At 38.8% G+C, this 20,217-nt stretch overlaps 1 protein-coding gene across 2 annotated transcripts in view; it reads left to right on the plus strand.

Annotated features, from left to right (window-relative positions):
- LOC118100175 (myosin-10) overlaps window positions 1-20,217 on the plus strand; it is a 56,039-nt gene that overhangs the window by 7,455 nt on the left and 28,367 nt on the right. The window contains exons 3-11 of one of the 2 annotated variants that reach the window (XM_035144959.2): window positions 2,063-2,219; window positions 12,184-12,211; window positions 14,166-14,268; window positions 15,108-15,137; window positions 15,374-15,388; window positions 16,310-16,327; window positions 18,612-18,704; window positions 19,691-19,754; window positions 20,015-20,113. In XM_035144959.2, coding sequence (XP_035000850.1) covers window positions 2,063-2,219; window positions 12,184-12,211; window positions 14,166-14,268; window positions 15,108-15,137; window positions 15,374-15,388; window positions 16,310-16,327; window positions 18,612-18,704; window positions 19,691-19,754; window positions 20,015-20,113 — 607 coding nt within the window. The remainder of the gene's footprint in view (window positions 1-2,062; window positions 2,220-12,183; window positions 12,212-14,165; window positions 14,269-15,107; window positions 15,138-15,373; window positions 15,389-16,309; window positions 16,328-18,611; window positions 18,705-19,690; window positions 19,755-20,014; window positions 20,114-20,217) is intronic. The other variant, XM_035144979.2, reaches the window with a different exon arrangement.

Consider the following 20,217-nt stretch of genomic DNA (forward strand, 5'->3'; position numbering starts at 1 on the left):
CCTGGTTTTTCAGGCGTCCAGCCCCTTTGCCCTCAGAGTACCACTAATCCCCCCAAATACCTTCTGGGGTCCACCGTCAAGGACAGCCAGCTGAGTCATCCCTCTCCCCCAGTGCCTGTGGCCCATGCTGGGTCAGGAGCACTGATCTGTCTGCCTGGCACTGTGCCCACCGTAGGGGGCCTGGGGCAGGGTTATTATAGCAGCGGCCAGACTGTACATCCTACAAACTGAAGTTGATGTTTACAGTCAATGCCAGTTAGCAAATAGTGAGTATCGTTCCTAGTAAGGTCAGTAGCAAACAGCAATGTAAAGCAATGTAAAGAGTGACTGGAGTTTCCAGGGTAACAAATCTCTGTTGGAGCTGCACAGAGTTGTGTCTAAAGCATCTGCGCACATGGAAGAGGTTGAGAGGGGGTGTGATGGCCATCTGGTGATCTCCCCTCCACCTTCCACACATGAGCTACAGCACCACACACCCTCCACCAGTTACAGCCTTTCTGTGTCACTCTTACAGTTATAATGCCAACCCCTTCCAGTATCTTAAAATCAAACAGTGCTCATTTTAAAGTGGGTTTTGGCTTTAATCGGAATTTGTAAAGTTATACTTTAAGGTTCATTTTGGGAATTGATATCATAATAATTATTTTTATATTTAGCTATATATATACTACAGTTTTCAAAATTATTCTTTTGCTTGTTTATGTCTTACCATAGTAAATGTTTGTGTGTTTTACTTGAATATTTCCCAAACTTCTGTCATGTTATGGTTGCATAGACATTAAGTGATAGGATTGAGATATTGTTCAGTCCAACATTGCAGTAACCGTGAATGTCTAGTGTGAACCTTCAGACAGGTGACAGTTCTATTTTTAGATGTCACTCACTCACTCTCTCACACACACACACACACACACACACACACACACACACACACACACACACACACACACACACACACACACACACACACACACACACACACACACACACACACACACACACACACACACACAAACACACACAATCCACTCTGCTCCCATAGCATGCTTTGGTCATGTCACCATTGTTCCTGTTCAACAACTGTGTTTGCAGGCCCCGGGCCCCCAGCAGTCCACTGGCCAACCACAGACAACATAATTAAAAGAATGTGGCTTTGCAGTCCGGCCTAAAGAGTAAGGGATTCAGTGAAAAGAGGCAAAGAGCTGTAGAAAGTTGGGACCACACCACAGAGAAGAGGATATGTGCAGTAACATGTCAGGCCGGACTTGTTATTAAAGGGAGAAACAAGGAGAAAGATAAAATCCGATAGACATCTTTTATTTATCTTAATTATAAGCATGATCAAGAGTGGCGAGAGAGCTGTGATGTATCCCAAAGTTTTGTCAGTTAAAAAAATAAAGACTTTTGATCTCAGCCATTGATACGTGAGCCTTAATCCGACAGCATCTGCTGTTTACTGTGTCACCCCTCAGTTTGTGCACCAGAAGCAGCAGACATGTCAGGGATTAACCCTGTCCTCCACTCTCTGTCTACATGTCCGTCTGTATTATACAGCTGAGCCACTAATATACTGTTGTGAATGAAAATTTCCAGCCCTTCATCTTGCTTTCAGCTGTTAGTCAAAGGATGTCTGGTTAAATATGAACCAGTTTAATGTTGAGATGGGAAATACTGTACACTGTCACACATACTGTATGTGAGCGGAGTAAGAATCTTAAAGACTGCAGGACGCTTGGCAGTGAGCCAGCTGTCATAAGCCGCTTTCTGGTATGACCCATGAATAAGTGAGCAGAAAAACCAAACATGAGTTGATATTTTGTTCTGGATTCACCATGCTAACTACACCAACTGTAATAGCAGCAATGAAACAATCTTTATAGGTAGTAATAGCTGCACCCAGTAAAGTGCACTGTTTCTATGACAGTCCACTTAAAGCATCTGAGTCTTTTTTGTGCTTAGTCATTGTCCATTTACTGTAATCAATGCATATAAATAATAAAATATTGTAAAGTATGGTCACTAGGCATACTGTGTGACCACCATGTTTTCTGTTCTTTTATAGACATACTCCGGTCTCTTCTGTGTCGTCATAAATCCCTACAAAAACCTGCCTATCTACTCAGAGAATATCATTGAGATGTACAGGGGCAAAAAGAGGCATGAAGTGCCCCCACACATCTACGCTATCTCAGAGTCTGCATACAGATGCATGCTACAAGGTAAGTCCGTGTTACTGTTACTGATTACGTCAGTCCACCACACTTACAGGAATTAGCACTTAACCTGACATTGAAATGTCATTGATTGTCAGTGTATTGGTTTCAAATGTTTTTTGTTAGATTGTAGCCTATTGTTGGTGTTTAATTGTCATTATTAGACTCTGCCTGCTGATCCTCCTTTAAAAGGTTGCTTCAACTCACCATATGTTCAGGTTACACATGATGGGATTATCACTTTTTGAAGGGTTTTCTGTGTCCGTGTTGTGTAAATTGTAAAACCAATGAATGTCTCATTGTCACATGAGGAGACGTTACTTGTGTGTCTCTATCTCCTTGTGACTCAGGCTACATACTATTAAGAGCTGATTGTTTTAATCTGGGATTATCTGTGCTACCGTGTCTGCTTTCTTTGCTGTGCTATTATTTGTGCAGGACATTGCCTTGGGATCTATAAACATCGAAAGATGTTTTACATAGAAAATATATTTATGCAATTTCTGATGATACCTTGACCCTGTTTAAATAATTTCAAATGCATGTTGAGCATTTTTCTCAAAGATGATTTCTATCAATTCAGGTTCTTATGAAAATAAGTATGGATTTTTCCAGTGAGTTTGGTTTGTTTTGGTCAAGTGCATGTATAGTTGGAAGTTCTAACTAGGAACCTCAGTACTGCGGCTCAAACCTCCAATCACTTCTGTGCAGACAGAATTATGACTTCATTTCTGGATATTCTTCATAGATGGTTAATGCCAATCCTCCTGCATGGTCTTATAGAAGACCAAATCGGAATGGCTCCACAGCATTTCTGTCTTCCACATCAAGATTTAGATTGAGTCATTAATTTTAGAAATGCACAGAGCAGCGCCCTAAACTATGTTGAGAAAAGCACTACATGTTGATATTATTTCACTAACCAAAGCATTTGGTTCAATGAAAGTTTGTTTTTTCAGTTCAGGCCACAAACAAACCAGTAATTTTGTTATTTTCAAGCCCCTGTATCAACACATATGACTGGTTTCACTGCTCGGAAGTTTTTACAGATCTTTCTCAGTTACATATTTGGGTTAAATCTTTTGAAGTTACCCATTAACTGTTAGACATTGCTGTTGTCTGTGATGTCCATTCTGCCCTGGTTTTCATATAAATTCATTTTGGAAAATAAAATCTTGTAAGTGAAGGCGGTTCACACTAGATGATGTCTTCAGAGATTCTTGTATCCTGGTAGTTGGCAAACTTCCAGGCTCTACGGGCAGTGACTGACTGGGATCAGACCAGTGAGAACAGAGAGGGTGACCCCATTGCACTCCACAATAGATCTTTTGTGTGATTTGCGAGGGCCGACCAGTGGGTTGGTGACAATCTGGAGAGTCCCGTCATTTCTTTTAGACTTTGCTTTTCCCATGTTGGTACACAGCAGGAAGTTTAAGTACTGTTAACATGTAGTCTTGATGATACCTTGGCCCCATTTAAATGAAAATGTTTTCAATAACTCCCTTTTTACTACTCAGAATTTTTTAATGCCGAGCATTCTTAGTATTATGCTTTCCAAACTTGTAAGTCTAGATATCCTGGTCGTGATGTTGTTTCAGTAGTAGCCTCGCTGGAGCTGTTGTAGAAGTCAGCTCACCATTTTGTCCTGCTAGGTTGTTGTTGTCGCCTCCCCCTCTTTTCTCCACACTCTCTATTCATGTTTTTACAGGGATGATCATGGATGGTCAACATTTTGTTTTTGTTTTCATTTCCACATATTTGTGCATTTTCTTGCATCTTCATCTGGAATGAAGCAATGACCTCTTCCCTCGAGCATTTCAAATACTGCATCCACTTACTATACAATATGTCTCGGAGAGCAGAGGGCTGACCTGTCACTGCTACTCCAATCCTATCAGAATTAAGAGTTGTGGTTGAAAAGGAGGTTTGTAGGTTGGAGATTAGTGGTGGACAGCTGCTGCTTAGCTCTGGCCTTGAGCATTTCAGCAACCTGGTTAATATAAATAAATATCCAGCTGTATAGATCACCACTGGTGTTTTTTTTTTATCTCTGGTTGAAAGTTGAAGTTGCATTTTAAAGCTAAATACTTGTGTCCCTGCTTGGGGTTACAGGATTGTTTATGTTTTGGCTCAATGAGCAAATTAAAGCCCTGACAAATCAAGACAAAATCCTGCATCATTGTCTACTATAGTTTGATATAGTACTGAAACAGTACATCTGTTAATTGATTTGTCAATGACCTAAAAATTTCAATAACTTATCTAATTACTTTAGTCATTTCTCAGTCATTAACCAACATGCGTAATTTTCGTCCACAGAATTTGTTATGATTTGGTTTTGGAGTGGTAGCTGGTCAAAACAAGCTATGACACATGGGTCTCCTGAGATTGTCATGATCATTTTTAACAAACATATTTCATATAGGATAAACAGTTAATTGATAAATTGTAAAAGCAAAAGTAATATTAAGATAGTTATCAGGGTATAAACTGTTGAAAAACAATTATCACCTTATATCATGATATGTCACTGTAATGCCATCTCAGAATGATTCATTTATTTTCACTGATTAACACCAGTCTTTTCACACTCCATGTTCAGACCCTCCAAGAGAGAGAACATTTCGGCCAAATAATTTCTTGCCTCTAATTTACGACCTTTGGATCTGTACAGATGGGCAATTCATACATGAGGCTGAAGGGTGTCTGAACCTTGCAGCAGTCTGTTAATTACTGCAACATTGCTGTGAAGCCAGTCAGTGCTCTGTTGGGAGGTTAAATGAGGTGTTACCTAACAAAGACTGGGTGTGTAGACAGACTTCTAGAACTTGGTGCACATCTGTCATTGATTAGAGGTCCACATACTTTACATTATTTTTCCTCGCTGCTCTGCTGGCGTGAACTCGCTGACGTACAAGAAGCTAATTTGATCATATCTGGAAATGTGTAGTAAGAAAATGCTGCTGCTTGATTGAAAACATGTGTTGACGGAACTGATCATGTCAGCAGTTGTGAGGGATTCCAAAAGTGGACATGCATCAACAGCACTGCAACCGTCCCTAGGTGTGGTTGTGAAAGAGGGGGTCTTTTGTTTTGGTGGAAATGGAAAAATACCTCCTTCTTGAGTCTCTCCCGAGTGTTTAATCAGGGCAATAGGTCAAGTCCAGCTTGGCTTAGTGAAGCCTTCCCCAAAACAGCTCTTTACTTTCCCTTAAAGTAATAAGCAGTTTTCCTTATCTCATTTGTTGATAGTATTAGTATTAGTATGAGTATTAATAAAAGATCAAATTAATTTGTGACTGATGTATCTGGCATATTGCGATTTCTTTTTAATATATTGCAGGAATGTGCATAGCTAAATCAGACACTACCATTGAAATGCAGAGGTCTGCTGGCCTGTCAAGTATGGTAAAAACTTAATGGATGTTTAGATGGTCCATCTATGACAGACTTTTTGTGTTTGTGAGAAAAGGATAGAGACTGAGAGATGACGATAGGGCTGCACATAGCTCTACAATGAAAAGCCAAACAATAAGTTAGAGATCTTTTATGTTATTATGAGATGTTTAAAATTGTTTTTGGATCATAATGAAAATGTGGAGGGACAACTATTCGCAGTCTATGTAAATAATGGGAAATACTGAAAATATAATATTGGCATTATACATCGACCATCAGTCGTCCTACCCTTTAAACATCAGCATTGAAAAATCCATATCGGTCAACCCCTGATATTAATTGTTTCAAGAATGTTAAGTATGTGCCACAAAGTCCTCAGTGAACTGTATAGTGTAAACAATACTGTCAGGAATGTGTGATAAAACAGGCTTGGGAATGTTTATATGGCACGGCCTACGGTCTCAGCAGCCGCTGGCCCACCTGGCATCAATCAGGTACATAGCAAACAATAATAGCTTTTTGAACTGAGGCTTAATACAGGGTTCTCTCAACCGCAAACCTCTTCCTGGGCACACCAGAGCACATTAAGCACACTGGACATTTTTCCTAATCTTTTGAAAAGGTAATCCACCACATTTCAAAAAGAAACCACAAGAAACTAGGGATTGGGTACAGATTTACTGTTACTGAAAGTTGTACCTATAACAATAATTACACTAAAAATGCTTCTGTCCCATTTAAATCGAATCTAATTGGACAGGCTAAAACTACCCAAAGAGGACATCTAAATACAAGTATATCTACACTGTGTCGCTGGAATTAAGTAGTTCATAGAGACGTTGCGTGCGTCAAGATAATCCCTGTTATCAGAGACAGACAGACATGGACAACCAGCTCTTTTAAGAAGGATTTCATGTCATTTAAATTAAATCAACTAATAACCAGAATCCATAACTTAATGTTCCAATAAAATAAAAGATCTGTCCTATTATATGAGTAAGATCAAACATGGTGGTTCACACATCTGAGCAGTGACTGAATATATAAGAATTCTCGGCTCGTTCAGAGGTAGTGTTTTATGTCCATGTAGCATTAAGTCAAGTTGACGGTTGAGCATAAACCTTGTTGACATTTTGTAATGAAATGTCTCTTCAAAGAAAGCCCACCAAGTTAGTTTTGATTGCCAGAGCTGCTAAGTTGAGGGCTGCAGTCAATCAAAGAAAATCTTGGTCGAGCCAAATCATAACTAATCTTCAACCAATCGATTTGAACATACATCATCTGTTAACTAAATCGGTCACAGTGGCTGAGTGCATGGTACCAGGTAGCAATATGAATCTAAAGGAGTTATAACATAAAACTTAAATACTTACTTCATATTAAATCATTTGAAGATAATTATTAGACTTAAAAACAATACAGTCACAGTGTATAGAGTTATACACTAAGTTGACACAGGATCCAAATGCAGATGTTATGTACCTGCAGTTTTTAGATAATGTATCATGTTGGTTATCGCTGTTACCTTTCTCATTTAAGTCCCATGTACAGACATCACCTGGTGTCTTTTTTTGTATCAGCTACTCCAAGGGAGATTGTGTATCAGACCCATATTTTATGATATGATATTATTTTCTTCTTCTTCCTCTTATGTGTATTAAATATATAACCTTCAGTATGGCTTATTTTCACTTTCCCACTCAGGGATTTCCTGGCCTCTTCCCTATACTCACCTTTATTTGGCTGCCACACTCAAGCTGACTTTAATCATTTATTTTTCTGATGTAGACATTAAGTTCAGACTGCCTAAACAATTTACATCACTTGAGTGCGCATGAATATCTTTTATACTAAATCTGTTGTCAGTGTTGCTCACACACAATTAATCTCCAGATCACATTTCATTACTTTCCTTCCAAAATATGCTCTGTGTAAGAAACCGAACTCTCTGGATCTCTACTGCATTTGTTTCCATCTGTAAGTCCTCGGCTGAACTATCAGTCCCAGTTCTGTCCACACCAGAGCTGTTTTCCATTAGAGCCCCAAGAGGAAAGGTTTAAAATCATATTCTAGTTTGACCTAAACTATACTGACAGATACTCCTTTGACCAGGGAAAGTCCCCTCCCTTTTGTCCAGATTTACATGGTTTTCTTATGCAGTAGTAAGAATTGGTTCAAGCCACTGAAAACACATTGTAACCAAAGTCTTTTTAGTCTCTGAAGCCCCTTTGGCACTGTGTCATAAGTGTAACTGCTCTGAGGTGTTAAACTAAGAAACAATCTCAAGCCTATTCTGCCTTATACAGTTTTCTGAATGCTTGAAAAGACACTACAAATCCAGAAACAAAAAATCAACAGTAATTGATATTTTATTTTGATGTTGTTTAGGTTCATTCCAATTCTCCTGCTCCCTCTGTTGTGCTTAGAACCCCATCCCATAATTCTATCAAAGAAATCCACCATGTGCTAGTGCATGCATGGTCATCATGTGACTGTAGCAGTTTTCTGATATTGTTCACCGCAGACTTAAACCAGTGCAGTGACTTCAGATCTGGAAATCATGACAGTGCCACCCTGTTTGATGCTGAACAGGAAATGTGGTCTTTGATTCAATTCATTCATTTTACAGTTGACTAGATGCTCGAACACTGAAAACATTTATAACTGTTGGTTGTTAACTTGGGTAAAGTCTTTCTCTCTGTACTGAAGCAAACATCATGAGTGACAATAAAACACCTTTTTTTTTAATAGACTCCACAAAGACTGAGACTGATTTCCTCCTGTTTACAAGACAGGATCATAATGCTCATTGATTTTACATTATTACCCCAAACATTTAGCTGATGTGCAAACAGCCACGTAGGCATGAAAGACAGGTGTCTGAGGTGAGTGTTTGTAGTTTATTGTCACTCCTAAAGGCATTAGCCGTCGGTGGCAGACACAAGGCCGGCCCAGCGTGCCACAGACTCACAATGAGCTCACTGTTGTGAGCTGAGATCAGCTCCCCCTCTCCCCCCTCTCCCCCTCTCTCCTCTCCCCTCTCCTTATAGGAAGAAACACCACACGCAGAGCTGCTGTGTTTATGTCAAAGCTGCAAGACATCCTCAGATTTTTCACAACTACTCTGCAAAGCTGTTGACGCAGACATTTTCTATTTCAGATCAAAATCAGCTATTAAAAAAGTAATGAAATCTTCTCAGCTGCTAATACAATAATATTATATGTCATAGAGGATTCTTCATTACCCCTCCAGCATGATGGAGTCATGTGAAGCTGGAAAGAGCATTATCAATCATGTGAAACCCCCAAACGAGTCCTTATGACCATCAAGTAAGGTTACGGAAATAACAGCCCCTGTTTCGGTAGTTCTCATCTGCACAGACCAGAGTCCTCTGCTGGTAATCAGCGTTTTACAGTCTGGACAAGAGGTTGTTAAGGTTGCAGCAGTGCTGGCAAGTTGGTGAATGGAATTGAACAGTTCCATCAAAGAGGGGATCATATCTTTCCTCTGTGTCTGCAGCCAGCCTGATAAAGAAGACCCGCTTTCTGAGTCAAAGAGGTGGGGGCTAATGGGGGGGGGCTTGTGCTTGCATGCGTGCTGTCATGCATAAAGCAGCAGTTGACGTCATGGCTGGTGAGATCCTGAAACATCGGAGTAGCCTTGGCGTGCGTGTGCGGCTGCAAGCATGTGTCAATCCTCCTTGTTACAATGCTTAACTGCAGGAAGTGCCTGGTCGAAGCCAAGAAACCCAGGTTGTTCCTAATGAGCCATCCAGCTGTGTTGTCAATCAGATAACCTTCCAGCATTTTGCCCCAAAGGAACACAGTCAGCAGTTCAGTCCAGGAAACCTTCACCTCCAGCAGAACTGTCCAGCCGGGGACATTACGTTTTACGCAATAAGCTGAAATATTTACAGCATTTGGCTTTGAGTAATGATGTGACCCCCCCACGCTAAAGCAATGTTTTCTTCTTAAGTGCCAATGTGAATTGTGAGCAGTTAAACCAGAGTGATTTTTCTCTTTTGGATTGTTTTACTTTTTGTATTTTAAGAATTATCAGATATTTCACAACAAAAAGTCAATATTTGAGAAAAACAGACATACATTCTTGCTCTCTCACTAATTGGTTGTATACATTATATACATTGAGGTAATTCTGCATATTGTGAAGTAATCACGAATGGAACTTAAAAATATGTAAGTGTGAAGAGTAAATCAGGGAGCCATCAGACTGAAAATGCAGAATTTGTACTGTCATAACTTACAACATAAGCATTAGACAAGTTGGTTCTGCTGCTCCACATGGTAAAATAATCAGGTCCCTCATCCAGCCAACTCTGCTTTTGTGTTTTCACCTGCAAATTATATGTACAACGTCCATGCACAATTCCTGGTTTAGAAAGTAACATATTTGAGTAATTTCTTATTTACCCTAACCCTAACCCTAACCCTAACCCATCAATTAATATATTATGAAAATTGTTCCTTACTCAAGTTCAAAAAAGCATAAGAAGCAAATTGGCATATTATATTGTTAGTAGGTGACTACTGACAGGACAGGGGGACTTCAGGGGCCAAACCAGATTTCTGCTGGGGCCAGTGCCCCCTGGTCCTGCCCCTAGATTTGCCCCAGTGCAGGTCTATTTAATCAATTTAGGTTGTTTATTATGCATTAGAGTGGTTTGCATCCATTGATTCATGAACGAATCACAACAAATTATATTTTAATATCTTCAATATTAAGCTAAATTCATTTTCATCATTCACAAGGTCTTGTTGTCTTTCAGCCATTTGTCCCAGGAAATATATGACTACACTAAAAAACTAACTAGAAGGTCTTTTTTGAATACATGCCTGAGTTATTGATGGCTTACCTCTCCTCAGTAACTCTACTTATGTCACAGCTTGCCAATCACTATTCACTGGTAACTGCTGCAATTATCTAACATGCAGACTCTGCAATACAGTATTAATGGCCTGTGAGCTCAGCCCCCTCCATAAACAGACTCTTGCTCATCAGAGATAAAGGAAACTGTCTTCTCTTGAATGAAATGGAGTAGATGCACATGCACAATTAATCTGATTACACGTATGTTCCTTTGCAGCACATTTAGAGGAGCTAATTTCTGCTTCCCTTGCAAGTTTACAAATTAAATCATTTTGTTTTTGGGGATAAATATGTATGATTTATCACATCTCCTATTGGCATCGTTATAATTAAGGATTTTCAGATGAGACTGAGACAATTTTTTAGTTTTTTACTTAATTGAATTTTAAATCATATTTTACCTGAATTGCAGGTGTTTCTAAAGGCGAATAATCTTAATAGATTTCAATATTATCTTAATCACAACATCCCTGATGTTGTTCCTGATTAATTGACACACAGTTGCTGCTCTGATTGACTGAGATAGGAGACAGGGCCACAGTTTTAACTCTGAATATAGAGTTCAGCATCAGGTCTGCAGAGTACAAAGAGTCTGATGACCTTTATCTAGTATTCCAACTTCTTGCTGCTCAGTCAGCCATGTGACTGGACAGGAGGCCTAACCCCTAGGGCGGGGGGCAGTAAAATACAGTTTTCCCATGACACCATCACACTTATTTTCCCCTGTAGGGCCTCTAGATTATCTATTTAATTGCCACATGACCACAAAGTGCGCTCAACACAGAATGATGAGGATTGATGCCATTGATTGATGCTATGTTCCGTTTTAAATTCTATTTATTTTACTAATCAAGCCTATATTTTTATATGTGCTCCATTATAATTGATAAATCCTGTCTATCAAAACAAATAACAAAAGCACAGTTAAGATTTCATTAAACTTCTTCAAATCTTAAATCTATTCAACTCAATGAGACATGCATGGTTGTAATACATATTTTTAATAAAACAGTAGCATAATTTACCTGACATTCATTAACTTATCATATGAAATAAACACATATATGACTGTGTATAAGTGTGTGTGTGTTATCATTTCCACTCACTGAAATGGACCTTTTGTGTTTATTATTTTATGATCCATTTCTGTGTGAATTGGTACTTTAAATGTTTTTTTTCCACCATTGAGTGATCTGAAGTCGAACTTTATTAAATCAGGGATTACGGGCTAGAGACCAAGTCTCAAACTTGCACTCATAATGCTTCTATGTGCCCAAATAAAGCTGACATTATAGTTGCCTTATCTCTCCCATGCAGTGATTTGTCTTCACAGTGCTGCTTTTCTGAGTGATACATTTAAGGAAATACTTGAAATGCTGTGATGTCTGAGCCTTATGAAAAAAAATGCCTTTAGAAAAGTAATTTGGTTTTTCTAATAAAAACTAGTCTCAGGCTGTGAAGAAAAAAAGCTTTACATGGCAAACTGCGATGCACACACTAAGCTCGACTTTGACCTTTAAATCCACAACCTGCTGATAGGCTGTTTAAGATGTACAGCACTGTTTTTTAGTGATGTTGGTGTCACTCAAACCCTGTGACAGCAGAGCCTGAATCAAAGACAAGCTGCTGAGGTTCCACTTTCTTTTCCCTCATCGCCTTTCTTCCCTCTTCTTGTCTCCACAGATCGAGAGGACCAATCCATTCTCTGCACGTGAGTATGAAGACTTATTCCATTGCTGCATGACAAGGCTAGTTTGTGCTCCCAGGTCCCACATTAGGTTCATGCTTCATTCATTATTTGCATTCATGCATCCTTTCCACTCAGTAGCCTTGGAAAAAGCATCATGTGTTGCATTATATTCCACTCAGGCATTTTTGTCTGAATTAAATGAAATGACGATAAAACATTTACCAACTAGTAATTTACCCCTGTGCATTTTTAAAGTTATTTTAAAACGTGTGTCTCACTGACACTGACCAGACTGCAACTACTTGAGAGATAATTGAGAAATACAGGGTCTGAGAAATGTCTGGCATGTCTGCTCCACAAACAGCATCGTCTCAGTGACAAGTGACAACAGATGACAGGAATGTCAACAAGGAGATGCCAGAGATAGAGGAAAGAGATAAGCCATACCAAAGCCTGGTTCTTCATTCTGTGTGAATAGCAAAGTGTTAGCAATATTTTGTTCCATGTTTATACATACAGTCAAAATAACTTGAATATTTCCACCACAGACAAAGGCTTAAAACACATTAAAGTGTATTGTTATTTATCTTGAGACAAGGAGAACTTTCATTTAACCTGTACATCAAATTAATCAAAGCTCAACTCATGTAACCTGATCCTAAACAATGATGTAGTATGGACATTGACATTGTTCCCTTCATTTATGATGTCTTCACTTGGCCACAGCTAAAAGGCAATTTGTTGTTGTGGTAACATTTGCAAACTCCCCATTACCATTATCCACAATTTCTCAAGGATGTTATCAAATCTTTAATGCATCCACACATAATGGTAGTAAGTTTACTACATTTTGCATTTGTGAATAGAACATAAATAACCAGATTACTGAGGGCAACAGGCTATGCAGTACAGTTCCACTCAACACTGGAGGTCAAGACTTCTGCGAATTTTGAGCTTGGATTTATTTAAAGCACTAAAAAGTTAGGAAGTGGTCCATTGAGTTGACATTTATTTTGACGCACACATTTTAATTTTGAATTTAAAGACATTTTTCTGGTAGTCTTTATTTTTGAATGGATTATCCTAAAACTTTTACAAAATTTACATAAAGAGTTAAAAAGTCCCACAATCAGTAAAAATATAGAACTATGTTCATTAGCATTTATTTATTTATTATTTATTGTGTTTCTGTTGGGTTGAATTGTGTAGCACAAAATAAGGATCATGCACATTATCAATGGATTCGGCTCTGAGTTACACAAACTGATTGAACTGGTATCTAAACACAAAATATGAACAAAATGTCTCACAAGACGTGATTAAGTCAGCACTCCCTGTTTTAAATGACTTCTGAAGTGGGGGAGCTGAAGAATGTCACACCCGACAGCCCAATACCAACACCAGAGACATTGACACAATCCCTCCATGATAACCCTCCGTGCACAGCAGCAATGACACTGACACACCACTTTCTCAGTCCTCATTCTCAACCACATCACACTCCCTCAGTCTGAAAGCAAAACAATATTTTGCGCATACTTGGTGTATGTGAGTATGCACTTATTATAAAACCTCAGGTATGCTCTAAATCTAAACTGCTCCCACAAAGATTTTTGCATTTTTTGGAGGATTTGACATGATTGTATTCCTGGATTTTCTATGCCACAGCCACTGTATGGCAGCAGTGATAAGCCGGCTGACTATTCACACGCTCACAACCAATTTGAGTTTACGTTTGTATCTATCATTTTTCTATTTATTTATTTTCTTTGGTGAAAAAGAGGGTAGGGATAGTGTTCTGTGCGCGGTCATAAGCACCTGCAGATCTGTAAAGCTAAGTAAGAGCAGAACATTTTCGATCCAGTATCACCCGGTGGCTTGGGTATAACCTCTAGGGCTCATTATAAAAAGTTTCATGTCTTGTTATTCTCAAGATGCCTGTCTTTTGTTTGTGTTGTCTTCTTTTGTCTCACAGAGGTGAGTCAGGAGCTGGCAAGACTGAAAACACAAAAAAGGTCATTCAGTACCTGGCACACGTTGCCTCTTCCCACAAAGGAAGAAAAGACCACAACAATCCTGTGAGTATTCTTCATATTCATGACTTTAATTCAGACTGAAATAGGAATTACTGTCATAATTCCCTTTTGTATGTCTCTATGCACCTACAACTCCGTAAGGATATTATGAAGCTGCTTTCAGACATGCTCTGGAGCCCACACATTTTCCTGAAATTTTCCAGAGGGGCTGTTTGTGAGAAGGCAAATGTCCAAGTCAGCTGTTCTGGACATTTTCTAGAACTCTTCCTGTCAGCCCCCTAGTAAAATGTCTGGAAAATGTCAGAGTGAGCCCATGTGAGAACACAGCAAGAAAATGACCAGAAAATTCCCAGCGAGAGAGTGGGTGTGTTATAATGTTTCTAACAAGCGATGGACGCTAAAAGAATACAAATAACAGGATGATAAACAGCCATACACATAGAAAACAACCAGATTTGAGAGCTTTTGACGACAAGGGCAGACGCCTGTGTTGATGTGCTGTAAACAAAAAATGTGTGATTTCTCCAGGAGAATTTATTGGTCATGTCCAATTTGCCCAGACACCCCTCACCTGAATGTGCCAGACATTTTCCTTTTGCTGTGAACATGTCTGACTCCTGCTGCGTTCTTCATTTGTCAAACTTTTTCCAGTGTTCATGTCTGAAAACAGCTTAGCTTTTCTATAGAAATAAAAACTCACATGTGGATCATGAGAATGCTGTAAATGGAGTAACAATAATTAGAAATAAGTACTGTTGGGTGGGTTTGTTTCGGGTTTCGCAGTATAAGTATCAATACCTATAGTAGGCAACATGACTTTGTGCACTGGATATGTGTGCGTGCAGTCTAACAATTTGCATTTGTTTATCTGTAACAAACAGCCAGAGTCACCTAACCAAGTGAAACAGCAGGCAAGTCTTTATGCTTTTTTATACACCCATGTTCATGTGCATGCTACACTGACATTTTCCAGTCAAATAAAAAAATGTTATGCCCTTGGCTCATAATATATCTGTTGAGTATGAGCCTTATATGAGATCATCAAATGGTGTCAGTAATTCCAAGGATTACACTAATTAAACTTTATGGTTTATTTAAAGAATCCCGAAAAAGCATAATTAGAAATGACTTTGTCTCTCTCCATCAGGCTCAAAATGCAGTTGTAAGTACATTTTAAAACTGGCATGATTATTCAAATTAAATTGTGTTTCATGTTAATGTGACATACTGTAAATTTGCCTGCTTTTATTGTGATTCACCCTCAATGAAACATAGTCAGCTGTTTGTTTTTTTTAACTGTTGTCACACATTAAGTCTAGGCTGTCATCTTGTGTTGTGTGAAGCATCATTATTTTTATATAGGAAAAATGCTAATTGTATTCAGTGCAGTTGAAAGTGTTATTGATCTGTGTTGTGCACTGTTAAGACAGAACTAGTGGCCACACCTCTCTTTCTTTAAAGCATCAGCTTATCAGGTTATGTTTGAGTTTACCTTCAGTACTGCAGTGATTCTCAGTCCTGGCCCATTAGAACCCAGAGCCCTGCAGGTAGCCCTCACAGCTATCTCACCTGTGACTGAGGCTCTGTCCGCAAGTCACAAGTACACTGGTATTTTTTTTAAACACAGCTTTTTCTGTGAGTTTTGGCTTTTTGTCTACATGCAAACAATGTTTTTTAACGTCACTGAAAATAAGTAAAACATTAGTAAAACAGTTTAACATCCTTTCATGTGGATGGAGATTTTTCATTTTAAGAACAGAGGAGAAAAACCTGTGTTTAGATAGATACCTGTGTACGTGTGGACAAGGCGTGAATACTGGATGCAGACAATGAATTATGTGTTTACCAGCAGGACACCAGCAGTGATCTTGGTCTCGAGGGCCGGGATCATAGACCACAGAAATAGTATAATATCACCTTTTGCTAACTCAATTGACAGACTGCTGTAGGTTGTTGTAGATTGTGACACTAATGTATAATTTTTAGAAATATTCAGCGTAAATTACAGGTTCACTTGTTTCCATGACATTAATGCAGTTTATTATTTTCCATAATAACAATTGAATCTCCCCATATCCTACAGAGTGGATCCCTGTTTTATGTGAGTAGTATGTAGTTTCTCACCTATCTCACCTCACTTACAATATGAAGGGGGCACTTTACCCACTCTGTCGCCACCTACTCTTTAACCTCAGAATAACTCACTAATAACTGTTATATTCACTGACTGTGGGTTTTAGATGCTTTCCATCCACTTTAAGCCTACAGTACAACTTGCTACCAGCTATAGCTATCAATGTGTGTTGATCCAACATGAACATACAGAGAGTTTATTAAACAGGATATGTCCTAAATTTAGTTTTTGTCTTTTTTTGTTTCTCTTTTTTTTTGCAACTCACAGTAATTATGTTAATTAACTACAATAAAATTGCTAAATACACTTATCATTACAGGCAGTGAAATCAACAGCTGCTGGTTTAAACTTTCGCTTGTTAAAGTCTGTTAATTCTGTTAAGAATGTAAGTCACAGAACTTAAGATTTGGGGAAAAAAAATGCTCATCAGCCCTTTATATTTTACACTAACCCTCCAGTTAAAAGAAACTAGATTCACCACAGATTTATTAACCTACATTTATGCTACATATAATTTAAATGGTTTGCTGGTTTTTAAGCAAGCTCAACTTAATCACTTGATGTAGTAGTTGACCTATGTTACATTAAGTAGGAATCAGCCCAAAGAGCATAAATGAGTTCTCTGCATCAGCTTGTTTCCATTTAGATCTAAACACTTCGTGCCCTTTCCCCAAGATATGCCCTAATTTTTCTTAATATTTGCTGCACCTCGTGACCCCTGCAGCAGATGTTGAGCAGTGAAAACAACATCCTCGACTGGCCTCTGCCTCCGAGGATTTAGTGGGACAGTTTTGACTGATCTTCTTTGGCTTCACTCGGCCTGTCCTAAAACACTGCTCTGCTTTGTGGCCTGCCAAACACGCTGCACGTTAATAAGAGACAAACTTGTAGCTATCAAAGTTTACGAAAAAAATCGTTTGAGGGAGATAATTAGGATTCTTTTTTAGCTTCAGAAGCTTTTGGATATTAATAGTGTTGACTTATAATGAGTCAGATTGCTTGCAAAACAATTGGCAGTCTCTGGTGGAGGAGCCGGCTCTGACGCTGTCAGATGTCTGACATATCCACTTTGCTATAGAAATGTGGGTCAAACCTCTAAATGCTGCTGAGCTGGACCCCCCCTGGTGTTTTTAATCTGCACATTGTGTGTACAATAGACCACACAAATGGGCAGAGGTTGCCAATGGATAATTTTAACCACCAAATTGCACCACAGGACTGTGTTTATGTAGAAACAAGGGCTTTTGGGTTAAATCCTCTGGCCTCTGTGGGATTTGCTTCTGCTCTGATAGCTGGAGAAGGTCCAGGTTTATCCAGTTCAGCCCTGCCTCATTCGAGCTGCTCAGAAACTCAATTAAAAGCAGCCCATCATGCTCTCCAGCCAAAGATCACATTACATGTCTCACATACTAACCAAATGCTGATTCCTCAGTTCCTTTTTGTGGAAAATGGCCTCCGCAAACCTCCAGTGAGCACAGCTATTTTTGACGTAATGGGAAAATATTTCACTTAGCCACAAGAAGAGAAATAACGGAGCAGAAAAAATAGTATTCTCTCTCTTTCGTGTTGGATTCTCTGGTCATGACAAAGCCAACAATGAGGCTCAGATGGAAACATAGCGGACCACCTGTTCAAACATCTTTAAAATGTGCTTTTTTTAATTCAACATGTCAAAGAATCCAATTTGACCAAAAATAGTGTTTCTGTTGAGCGTTGTGGACACATTCCCCCTGACATGATAAATTACATGTCTGGCTTTTGTCACAGCAAAAGAAAAATTCCCTAGAGCAGATCCCAGATGGAATTTTCTTTTCCATCTAAACTTTAGATGATAAAAATGTGTTGGCTAGGTTTTTGGAAGGTTTGAGATATAGTTTTACAATATCCATGATCAGATCAAAAGCTTTTCTCTCAATTGTTTAGTCTATAAGCCCCAAGTGAAGTCTCAACATTTGACAGTCAAAAAACAATTAAGTTTCATATCCAATGTTATATAACATAGAAAAAAAGCAACAGTTTTAAAATATTCCAATCAGGTTACTCTTAATATTTCCATAGACTGTCTTTATCTGTGTGCGTGAGTTATGAAACCTTTTCTTTGTTTTCCTGTATAAAACACACAAGTCTTCAGATGTCTGCTGTCTTTGTCTGCATGTATATGCCCTTTTCAGTTGTCAGTGAAAATCAAAATTAATTTCTCTTCTTTTTTAGACTTGATTTTCATATGGTAACGATTCACCCTTTTTTTCAGGGTGAATTGGAACGTCAGCTTTTACAAGCCAACCCCATCCTGGAATCGTTTGGCAACGCGAAGACAGTGAAAAATGACAACTCGTCACGATTTGTAAGTACAGAAAAATGATATTCAAAATGTCTACTGTGGTGTCCTCCTATCTTTATATAAAGTTGAAAGACACTTCCAGAAATGAAGCCAAAATACAAACACTACCATCTTGCAACAATGCTGTTATTTGGAGCCAGAGTCTGTACAGTAGCAATTGGGGGAATAGAGTTGTGGTTCAGATGTCCTGGCGATACATGCGCTCGACCAATCAACAGTTAATCTCAGATGTCAATCATGATGTTTCACCCTGTTTTTATATCATCAAATAATTAATTACAACCAAACTTACTTGAAAATAAGAAGTTGAACAAGTGCGTTGAGAACTACCTTTAATGACAGAAACCATCTCTGAGAAAAAAACCTTAAGTTTGATCCCTCCCCTAACATGGAGAGGGCGGGGTTTATTACCTCTACTGCAGCCAGTAACCAGGGGGCGATCAAAGAGATTTGGCTTCACTCTTGGGGAGCTGTCATATCGTTTATTTTTATATGCCGTCTATGGTCTCAGCACCATCTTGGCTTTTTTTATTTTTTTTAGAACAAGTCAAGAATAAACTGATTGAAAGTAATTGAATCATCTAGTCTTTTCTGTTACCAGTTACACAGGCCATACAGCCAGACACACGTGCCTGTTAGTCATTAATGAGGCCTTTGAAAGTGGAGCCTTTCAGACCAACCGCACTCAGCAGACTTCTGAGAAGGGAAGCAGGACATGAGTAAACCCTCGGCTTACAGTGTCCCTGTGGCAGATAAATCGGTCAAATTCAATAGAGATTATGCTATTATTATGAAGTTACTGCGAATACTGTAAATATAATGTACTGTATGAAATATCATTATCAGTCCTGTAAATCTATATCAGTGTTCATATTAATGGAGGAGGGGCCTCAGTGTGTGTTTAATCAGAGTCATTAAGTTGCAGATTGATTCCTGCTTATCTTGACTTGTGCATTTCCTGAGCATTTATCTTGTGTTGATCTCTGCAGGGGAAATTCATCCGGATCAACTTTGATGTCACCGGATACATTGTTGGAGCCAATATTGAAACTTGTATCCTGTTTTAAAAAGATTTACTAGAACTACTAGGTCAAATATGTATAAGGAGGTTAGTCAGGACTGTTGCTAATGAATCCAACAGGAAATTTTCATCCCTGCATGCCATAGAACTTTGCCGTTTGTAGTGAAGCAGATTTTTTGTTTTGAACCTGTAATCTTAACCAATTTGAACTGTACAGAAGGAATGGAATTTTGTTTCTACATCAAACTAACTGACCAAGAAGATATTTTTGTCCTTGACCAGTCTGTGTTAGACCTACTGGAGAAATCCAGAGCTATTCGTCAAGCCAAAGATGAGCGTACCTTCCACATCTTCTACCAGCTGCTGGTTGGAGCCGGAGAACACCTCAGATGTGAGTAGACGGAGCTTGAACTGTTACACTATATAAGAGCTCTTTATTCTTCTCTGTCTGTCATAACTACAGACTGCAGCTGATCTTTCCAGTGTGATTACTGT

Source organism: Hippoglossus stenolepis, chromosome 2, assembly GCF_022539355.2.
Source record: "Hippoglossus stenolepis isolate QCI-W04-F060 chromosome 2, HSTE1.2, whole genome shotgun sequence".
Classification (NCBI taxonomy): Eukaryota; Metazoa; Chordata; class Actinopteri; order Pleuronectiformes; family Pleuronectidae; genus Hippoglossus; species Hippoglossus stenolepis.